This window comes from Gordionus sp. m RMFG-2023, chromosome 3, assembly GCF_954871325.1.
Source record: "Gordionus sp. m RMFG-2023 chromosome 3, tfGorSpeb1-WG-v2, whole genome shotgun sequence".
Taxonomy (NCBI): Eukaryota; Metazoa; Nematomorpha; class Gordioida; order Chordodea; family Parachordodidae; genus Gordionus; species Gordionus sp. m RMFG-2023.
Genome location: NC_088777.1, coordinates 11419665 through 11430944, shown reverse-complemented (window position 1 = coordinate 11430944; position 11280 = coordinate 11419665). Strand labels below are relative to the sequence as shown.

Genomic DNA, 11280 nt, shown 5'->3' with positions numbered 1-11280 from the left:
ATCGGTTTATCATGCCTGAAGTTTGCAAGCTCTTTTATAAAGCGCAGAATTAAGTAAATCTGCACTTTTATAAGTAAAAATTAATATAATTGGTACGATTAAATTTAAACAAAATGAATATCCTTCGATTAACCTAAACATTTTTTAATATCAGATTTTCCAAAGATGCCATAAATCGATTTTTATTGGACGAACAATGGATTCAATTACTTTAAAGAGTGGTTAAAATTGCAATTACATTTAATTATGATTGTATTTTTAGTTAAAAACAGTACAACGGCATGGGGACTAATCTAGTACTTTATAAAAATAGTAAGACACATAGTAAATGTATCTTACTATATATATAAATATTAAAGTGATAGAACAACTATAAATTTTACATTAAAAAATAATAATTAGACAATAACTTCAAATTCTATTTACTCATCTTTATTAATGTCAAAATCATTCTTTTAGCCCTCTTTCATTGCATATCCAAATAGTTTAAACACTTATTAGATCCAATTTCGATCACAGTTGCTATGCAAAGTCAAATATTTGCTACTAAAAAAAATTTAGATATAAAACCCATTTTGAAAATATTAAACAAAAATACGGAATCGCTTTCAATATTCTATATTCTTTCATACAAGTGTTAATAATTCGATTTGGGTCTAATTTTAAAAACGGCCTGATGCCCAAACCTTTCTTCCATGTATGCGTAACAATATTATTTTAGTTATAATCTTAATTGGGCTGTTTTTAAAAATACATTTTTACAACACTACATACACCGTAGCATGGATTACTTGCTTCATAAATTTATTTTGGTACTTGTTGAATTCAAATAGAGATCTAAGCGATTTGTGTTATAACTCACTATGCAGGGACACAGCCGTTCTTCAAAAACATCTCTGATTTTATATGTTATGATAAATAAACAACTGATATGTGTAAAAGAAATTTATAAATAAATATCGTACTCAAACATATGATAAAAGGGTGCGGTCCTTTATAATTTATAAAAAAAATTAATGAGCAACACATTTCCCGACAAAGTTTACAATAAACACTTTTATTACTATATAATTTGATTATTTATAAAAGTTTCTTACATATCACATTTTTACTACAAAATAATTTAAAAAAATAATTATCAATTTACTGATAACTTATTACTTTAAACTTTAAAAGAGTGATTGACCTCACTAAAAATAATTTTGAAAATAACATGGTCATAGAATCCATTTTCAAAACATTTATTTTTATATTATATAATTTGTCATATAATTGAAATTAGCAATATAAATACAATAAGGTATTTTACTTATAAAATTTGTTGAATTATGTTCATTTTTATTTATAAGATTAATATAGATAAACCAAGATGGAATCAAGATACCTATTTGGGAAGAGCAAAACATTTTTTTGCTATAACCAACCCATTGAACATATTAGCAACTGAGAAAGAATTAGAAAAAGCTAAAGATATAGTCACTAAATACAAGTATATTCTTAATGAATAAAAATTTATTTAATTTAAAAATAAGCATAGTATTGTTTTAAAAATTTTGTTTACATTAAATAAAATTAATTTAATCTTATTATATATTTGCTTACATTTTTTTTAACGCCACTATTTTAAATCAGAAAAGGGGAAAGTTTGAAGGATTTAAATACTGATGTAGATGGACTCTGGAGGGCAAAGGCTCTATATGATTCTGCCTACCACCCAGATACTTGTGAAAAAATGGTTTTAATTGGTAGGATGTCTGCTCAAGTTCCTATGAATATGATTATAACCGGAGGAATGCTCACTTTTTACAAGTTTTATACATTTAAAATTATTTTTTTGGAAAGATTATATAATATTTGTAAAAGTTATTTAGAGATATAAGGAAAATGAAATATATTGTATTTAAATTTAAAAAACAGATTTATATGATTATAAGAATCGATTTTTATGTTATTGGCTAACTTTTTACCTATTCTTGATGTCAATAATTTCTGAAGGTGCCTTTTGTAAATTAATGTTTAAGGTAGATAATAAATAAAAAAAATCATTATTATTCTATACTTTAAACCTAACCCTGATATTGATATGTTATATTAATATTTATTAATTTATATTTCATTTTATATATCCTTTTTGAGATTTTGACATGAAACAAACTTGGTTAACAATTTATGTTAAACATGGCACCCAGTTCTTCCTCCCCTTTTTTTCTTCCAATTTTTTCCATTTCTTTTTAAGGCTTTTTTTATATTTATATATATCAGATCTAATTCGGCTGTCATTTTTTGGCAATGGATAAATCAGTCATTTAACGCCCTTGTTAATTACACCAACAGAAGCGGAGATTCTCCTATACCTATATCGTTATTTATTTTTTCTATTTTACATATAAATGCACATATTTAACACTCAAATATTTGAAAGCTTTAGCTCTATATTTTCTTAGCTTATTACTAATTAGCTAAAGCTATGTATTCAGCCTATCTTGGTGGTGCGATCTGAACAAACTCATTTTTTTAAATCCATCATACCTATACAATCATGTGCACTGTCCGTTAGCCCTATTTTGGGCTTGACAGATTTGGATTTGTTCTTCCTTTATTGAAAATAAATAGTTCTGATAACTTAAAGCTATAGCATTCACTGATCTCATAATACAAAAAAAATAAATATCATTTGTTTTTAATTTAATATTCAAGCGAATTTAGTATATTCATAGTTTTATTTGTGTTTTTTCGCATGAATTTAAATAAATTGGCATATTATTTATATATGTTAGAGTCAATGTGTTTTTTCAATCAATGTGTCATTTTTTCAACAAATTATTTTTTAGCTCGTTTTTAAATGTAAAAATCTGATTTTACCTGGAATATATTCCGGCATGTTTAGAATACCTATCTTATGAATTGTAGATAATTTTACCTTTTTTACTCTTGAGCCATTTATGATTTATAAGAAAATTCTATGGGAAAACGAATATAAATTATAATAAGTTCAAAAATTTATGACAATTTTCTTAAGTTCACATGGTAGGTATTCCAAACATGATGGAATACATTTCCTTTAAATTCAGATTTTTAAGTTTAAAAAAGCTGCTTAAAAGATGATTTAAAGTTGAAAAAATAACACATTGTCGCTAACATATATATATGTCAATTCACTGGAGGGATTAAATAATTTTAAAAAATACTATTGAAAAATTAATTGACGCAATACGTAAGGAAGGAAAGAATGTACAAAAAATATTTTAGGTAAACGAAAATTTATATATATATTTATTCGGAAATAGACAATTGGGATTATCTTACGTTTTTGCTACTGGAGGAGCCTTAACGACAGCACTAGGCTTGAATCGCCTCTTAAGAGTTACATATACAAATTTATATTTTCCCCTAAAATATACATAATAATGTTAGCATTTTTTTTTAAAATGAATTTTTTTATATAATAAATAATTTTTGAATTTTCTAAAATTAAGGAATATCAGCCGAAAATACAAAATATAAAAAAATTTCTTTGGAAAATTATTAATCAATAATATTTTTTAAAAATTATAATGCGTATTCGTAAATTTTGAATCGAATATAGAATATCTATATTTCGATATACCTATTGAAGAATAAGCATGTCTAAATATTTTTCAAAATTTTTATTTCTTTATTTTTCAGAATGCACCATCGCTTATAGGAAGATTTGTCCCTTTTTGTGCGGTGGCGGCTGCTAATTGCGTGAATATTCCTATGATGAGATCAGAGTATTAATTATTTTTTAAAAATTAAATTTCATAATATAAATTTCCCTCATTTTCGTAAAACATACGATTTTTCAAATTTCATATTGATTTCTATTATTAAATTTCATTTAATATCCATTATATTTTCGGCAATGTTCGAAATGTCAATTGATGAACTACAAACAAAAACTACTCTAAGTTAAATAAGGGAAAGAAAACGTGTTATATTTTGAATTTAAAACTTGAGAGTATCACAAGAATAAGTCGGATTGGTTAACCTTTAAAAAAATATAAACTAGTTGTATTGGGGTCGTTAAATTTTAGGGAAATCGAAATAAATTTTAAACAATGAATTTAGAAAACTTTGCAATAATTATTATTCCATTTAGTACTATAAAGGCAAAAAAATTTCAAATTTCTTGTTAAAATTACGATTGTCAGTCTAATTAATACTATAATATTCAGGTCATTGGTCAAACCAGCCTGCCTTTCAAGGGCACTTATTAATTAAGACAATTGAAAGAGCTCACGGGCTTTAATATTTAAAATTCCCACGCCCATAATAAGTTTAAAAAAATTTTTTGCAAGCCCATATCCAATAATTTAATTTATTGTATTTGAAAATAACTAATATTTCATTATATTTAGACAATAATTTTCAATGCTAAACTGAAAATTATTATTAGAAGAAAAAAAATTGGCAATTGTTTTAAATAAGCTAATTATAAATTTAAAAAAAATTCTAGACCTAAGCCCATTAAAAAATGCCGAGTATGGACCGCGAGCTGGCTCAGCCCATGAAGATCTCCAAAGAACATTTAATATAATTGTTATTTATCATTAGTTTTATAAAAAATATTTTGATAAATTTTAGCCTACTCTGTTTTACCAATAAAAAAATATATACGAATTTTAATATAAATCTCAATCTCTAATTTGTCCCAAACCAAAGGGAACTTAAAAATGGCATAAGTCTTTACGACGCTAAAACAGATGTAAAAGTGGGAGAGTCTGTCCGTGCCGCTCAAATAGCCATTCCATCGGTCGTTTTATCTCGCGTCTTGATGTGCGTACCTGGAATGAGTTATATATATATATATACATAATATTTATTTTATATGAAGTAAAAACGGGAAAGGATATGGTGTTTAAAAAATTCTGAAATAAACCTGAAGAAAGGAATAAATTTAGAAGCACTTTTTATTTACAGACCTAATCTAGATTTATGAAATATCTTCCTTGACCCATCCCGGGTTTAAATAAGCTAGGTCGGATGTTGTTAAAACAATAATCTATTTTAAGGGCTACCCATAGATATTATACTAATATACATTTCTTCTAACCAATACTTATAGTTCTACCTCCAATTCTGATAAATTCCTTGGAAAAAAGAGGATTTTTTTTGAAATACCCAAGATCCGTGGCTCCCATACAGATCGCTCTATGCGGAATTTTGTAAAAACATTATATATATTTTTTAAATTGTTTATTTTGTAAGTCATAAATCAACGCAAAAGATATTATTTTAATCATTTTGAGACTTAAAAAAAATATTTTATTTAACCTTGAATATGATGTATATAAATACGAGAGTCCTAACTAGTCACAATACAAATCACAATCACAGGAAATTGATTGGTAATTTGGGAAATGGAAATTACGTAAATAAATAAGTGAAATGTGTCAGCTGAAAAATGATATGTCATTCTAATTGACATTTCGATGAAACAAAATGATTATTTAGGATATTTTTTAATTTAATTTTTGGGATTTGGGCCAGGCTGAGAAAAATGTCTTCAAGGTCCTAGTACAAGTTTTGGGTCGGGGTTCGGTAGGCCTGTGCAGGGCTCTATTTCTGATCCATTCATAATTCGAATATTATATGATTCCATCTCCACTCTTTAAACAAAACAAAAAAATAATTTGGTATTCCCATAATTTAAAAATGGTTGCACAATTCATTTTTGGTTTCATGATTGGAAATTAAGTAGATGGATGATTTAAGATTAGATAAATAATGATTCGGAATTATTACCTTGATTTTTTTATAAAGTCATGATAACCGTCTATACAATTAGGAATGTTACGATACATATTCCATTTATCTATTATAATCTTTTTGTAATAATAATTAATTTTTTTTATTTTCTTAGCTTAATATTCACTACTCCCTTGTGCTGTGCCATGTTTCCTCAAAAGATGTAAGTTATTAAATTATTTAAATGTCTGGTCAATTATGCTGTTATTATTTTATAATATTTTAACTGAAATTAGGATATACTATTATAATTATAATCAAATGTAGTTTAAGTTACCATTCTAATTTATTCAATTTAACCACTCCCTCTCCACTTGCACAAATTTATTTTTAGGCATATCTCTGTTGCCAGGCTAGAACCTAATCTAAGGAAAAAATTGGAGGAGGCGAACGTCAAAACGGTTTATTTCAACAAAGGCCTTTGAGATGATTTAATCTTCCCGGAAATCAAGGTCGGAAAATAAAATATAAGGATTTTTTTTCCTTACCTCATTATAATTGTAGTTCTCAAAGAGTTATGAAAAATATTAATAAATACAATGAATCATAAAAATTAATAATATTAAATTTCTTAATCATTTATAAATAATTTTTTAGGTGCATTTTTTATAATAACAATTTTTTGGGAAAAAATCTTGAGTATATATATATATATACTCTAGTTGATTTATAAAATTATTTTCGATTTCTGATTAATGAAGCCTCCATTTAGAATAGAAATGTAAGAGGATTTTATTTTATATAAAAAAAAAATTTATACAATTTTTTATAAACATATAGGCTCAGTGACACTGTTAAATCAACGCATTATGTTATAAAATTTTTAAAACCAACAATAAATTATAAGTATTACCCAAGAACTAAAAAATTCATGTCCATTGTTTTTTTTAACTATATTTATATGATTGCGATTAGATTATAATGTTATAATTATATTTTTATACTAAATGCTGTTCCTATGATAATTTATCAATCCCGTAATTTTAGGCATAAAGTTTTTATTTTTTCAAATCCAATGAATAATACTATAAATAAATATACTAGATGCATTTATCTCAAGTCCGATAACTTAAATTTTTTATCCATATTGCTGGTGGGTAGCAAGACAATTTGTTATTGTGAAAAAAGAATATTTTTTTATATTAAAGACAAACCCAAATTGTATTAAATTTATTTTATTTTATCAAATACTCTATTTCGTTGAAGAGAATTTATATAAAAAATTAGTTAAATAAACAAAACATTAATTAATTTTATATATGTTTTTCATATGAAAAATATAATTTTTCATTATTTTTCATAGTAAATCGAGATTCAAATGTCATCTTTAAGATGTAAGGTTATCAGAATATCTCTAAAATATATTATTAATTTTAATAAATCATATAACATTGGATCTAACAAGAAGAGAAAAAAAATGAAATTAGACTAAAACATAAATTTATAAGAATGAAATATTAAACCTTTAAGCATTATTTTTCTAATTTATGAAAAGTTAAATATTTAAATATAATTATTGAGCAAGACACCATATTTAGTTTAAAAAAAATAAGCCTTTAAACTTTAGTGGGTGCTATATGCCGAGGTAGTTTATTTTACATCTAATTAAAAAGCTTTTGAATGACTAATTGAATGTGATTTATAATAAAACCAGTCATAATAAACAACTTTCTGAACGAAGTTTTCAAATTCCATTTAAATCGAGTTAAAAAATGCATTGCTAAATATATTTGGATTCATACTACATAACGGGTGTCGGTAAATAGTCTATACTAAAAAATTATTCGACCCCTAGCACTTACCTATATGTTTATTTTTTTATGAAATCAAGCAGATCAGATAAAGTTTTAAACGAATAAAAAAAATAGTAAAATTTAGCATTATGCCTAAAAAAAATCCTTAATCAATATCAATCTCTTGCCCATAATCGATTATATATTATTTTCATTAGCTCAAGCTTTTGGCCCGGCCCAATTATGAAATTTTCATCTGAACCAAATATAAATAATATGGTTTTTAAAAAAATTTTACCAGAAATGGTTTGTAACACTATTCATAAATTTGTCGCTGAGGGGAAGAAAATAAGTAATTAATTTTTTATATATAATTGTCAATCATAAAAAAATGAATTAAATATAATAACCAAAATAAATACATTTTCTTAAATTGGAAAATGTATATAAAATGGTGAAGATCATTATAAGTTATATTTTTTAAATATAATAGTTGGCAAATTTCATTAAAGTAGTTAATTAGGCTATTTAACTTTTGTTATTGTTAAGTAAATTTGAATCAACCACAACTTTTTATAGTTATTTTTTATCACTCTACTTGTCTCACTATTATAGTTAACTATTTTTTTTAAATTCACAATTAAGAAATCTGTATATTCTTCATGAATGGGGTTCAGATGTCAGTTCTAGCTCATCCTTAAAAATCGGAAACGATTTGTTCTTCATGCGTCCCAAGACGCGTTCTTTCTATGACCAAAAAAGATCGATTTTATACTTTATAATATAAACGAAAAGGGCAAATTAATTATTGCTTAAGAATTTTTATTATAAGTTCATGTTATTCAATTTTCTACAATAATCAAATAATGGATTATTATTAATATCGTAGATGAACGTGAAAAGCTAGATAAAAAAAATAGAAGAAAATAAATAAAATTTTAGGTAATGACGAAATGCTTTGTTTTTCGAAATTAAGAAACCACAATTAATTTCTCTATTTTTAGATTACAAAAGTTTTTTGCTTGATGTTAATAAATGTACGAAACCTTATAAAATTTAATGAAAATATTATTTCATTATCGCCATCATGGTTCTACAGCACTTAGCGATGTCATGTTCTTTAATGGTTAACATAGAAACCATATAGGGAGTGTTTTGGATGCTTTAATTAAGGAAATAAATTGCTTTGATTAATTCAATAACTTTCTAAATATAAGAAAACATTAAATAAAAAATATTTTTTTTAAAGTTTTTGGTTGTATCCTAGGTCGACTTAATAGTTAATAGCTGGCTATTTAGCCATCTATGGCAAAAGAAAAAAACAAAAAAAATGGGGAAAAAACAAAAAAAGATAGTAAAATAAGAAAAGTAGCAATGCCACCAAATATAAAATATACCAAAATAGGGTATCTTCGATAAAATACTTTTTATACAAGTATCCAAATTAAGCCGGCCTAGGACATAGCCTTATAGCTTTTTATAAGGATTTGAAACATGGTAATTCAAGATTATCAAATAAAAATAAGGTTTCATCAATTATTTTATGACATGGAATATTATAGCACTATAAAACTGGCAATCGCATTGTCAATATTTTAACTTAAAATAGGAACTACATTGATATCAGCTGTTCTCCATTTTGGACTACATTTGTTATCAAAATTATTCGCAAATCGGGACTTAATAGAATCCACACAGATTAATCTATTCCAATAATATGGTTCCATGTCCATTCAAATGAATTTTTCAAGAGAGCAATTTTTAAAAAAAATCACCAAGCTCTCTTGACAATTACTATATAACATTTGGACAAATATTTTTTTTGAATTTTAGAAATATTAAAACTAATGAATAATCTATCTTTTTTAGAATTTTATTAGCAGGAACCTTATAGTCAATTTAAGGACATTATGAGTGAGAAAATAACTGTTTTAGGATCTCACCTTTATGAGCAAAACTATAAATGGCTTTAAAAAAAATATTATTGTCTTAAATTTTCAAAATGTTAATATTTGTAGATAAATGTTATAGCACCCTGTACAAAGATACAACTCCTGAATAGAAAAGACCCCCCCCCCCCCAATATTCGGTATGCCCTTCTATAGCCAAAAATAAATTATTTTTCTATAATTTACGTTTGACGAATTCTTGATTAAGAAATCGTCTCGGTTTTGATGTGGTAGCCTAATATAACATTGATAAAGAGATAAACTCAAATAAAGGAAAAGAGAACTAGATTAGGATGGATGAAGGATGATAAAATATAGGGGTGTTAGATGTCCGGAAATGATTCAGGGTTTAATGGCCTAGGGAATAAGTAAAACAAAATATATATAAGGAGGCAAATATTAGGTAAAGAGGGGAGAGAACATTTTAGAGAAAATAAAAGTGGGGGGGGGGGGGGTGAAAGCGAAAAGAAACAGTGAAGTTTTTTGGGAGGAGGGAGGGTAGAGATTAGAAAATAAGATTTAATAATGATAAGAAAATGGAGATTAGGTTAAAAAAGAGAGTGCGAGAAGAGTGGGTAAAAATGAAGAATAATGCTAGTAGGACTGAAGACCAAAAGAGAAAGTTTTTTTCAAAAAAAAATTTTAAAAGCAAAATATTGTTTCAAAACCAAAAAATCACATTTAAAAATGTAAAATATTTTAAAATAAAAAATCAAAATTTGAATTTTTTGTTATATTAGCCTTATTATTGAATATTGACTAAATTTGGTATTATGTTAAAACATTACATAAATTTATGTAAAAAAATTGGTTAAGGTCTTTTATTTTATCCACTTCCTTTAAGAATTAGGTATTATAATTAGCAAACTCAAAAGCTACCTTTTTATAATCTCAATTATTGTAGTCAGATCTACTATTATAAATATTTTAAAAATAACTGACGATCTTTTTAAATTTTTTAAAAATTAAATATTTGTTATTAAAATCATAAGAAAAAATAATGGTTTACGATTGGTTAAATTAATAGGACCGTATAATAATGATAACATTAGGCAAAAGGGAGATGGAACTTTATTTTATTACATAAAATCCTAATTAAAACTAAGTTTTATCGGTTTTTTTAAAAGCAAAGGGGGTGGAGGGGATTCATTGGAATGATATTTTGGCTCTAATTGAATTTCGATCAAATTTTATCATAGAACTCTATAACAATCAAGCAGCATTATATAAAAAAAAATATATAATAATAATTAATATAAATTAAAAGCAGCTTAAAAGTTCAAATAAAATCCTCTGAAAATGCCGGGGGTAGGGCAAGGGGAAATCCACCCTTCAAAAATTTACAAGTTTTCCCAAATATCACTTTAAGCGAATAAATATTTCCTCCTAAGCACTCTCACCCCCCCCCCCCCCCACCCTCTTTCCCCATAAATGTTTGCAGTAACACTTTAAATAAGAATTTGAAACAAAAAATTAGTAAAAATTATTAGCCTTTTAAAATAACGACTAAAATTTGAAATTCTTTTAAGTGGACCTAAAGATCTCCAATAAAATGTGTGTAGATAAAACTCACTTAAAGCCCCCCCCCCACAAATACAAATCCTGACTACGCCTATAAAAATTAAGAACAGCCTACTAGCCTAGTTTTAACATAGACTTTCTAGAAAGGAATTAGTTTCGTGCATAATTCCTATGTTTCAAAAAAAAAAAATATTAGTTCATATTTCAATTTCGAAATTACAAAATCAAAATATATTATGACATATTTAATTTTTAATGATGATCCTTAATATAATAATCGTTAATATATTTATATTTTATTTTAATTA

The 11280-nt window shown here is 25.5% G+C and overlaps 1 protein-coding gene across 2 annotated transcripts; it reads left to right on the top strand.

Moving 5' to 3' along the window:
- The first annotated feature begins 989 nt into the window (after positions 1-989).
- LOC135925704 (sideroflexin-1-like) lies at positions 990-6778 on the top strand. Of its 2 annotated transcripts, XM_065461160.1 has the most exons (11): positions 990-1040; positions 1350-1489; positions 1633-1809; positions 2263-2361; positions 3288-3363; positions 3667-3752; positions 4684-4814; positions 5087-5186; positions 5885-5932; positions 6104-6221; positions 6550-6778. In XM_065461160.1, the coding sequence occupies exons 1-10, from the start codon at positions 1017-1019 to the stop codon at positions 6192-6194; spliced, it is 972 nt and encodes a 323-aa protein (XP_065317232.1). In that variant the 5' UTR covers positions 990-1016; the 3' UTR covers positions 6195-6221; positions 6550-6778. The 2 variants fall into 2 exon arrangements, with proteins under 2 accessions (XP_065317232.1, XP_065317231.1); XM_065461159.1 differs by lacking the exon at positions 6550-6778 and having other exon boundaries at positions 6104-6488.
- The last annotated feature ends 4502 nt before the right edge of the window (positions 6779-11280 follow it).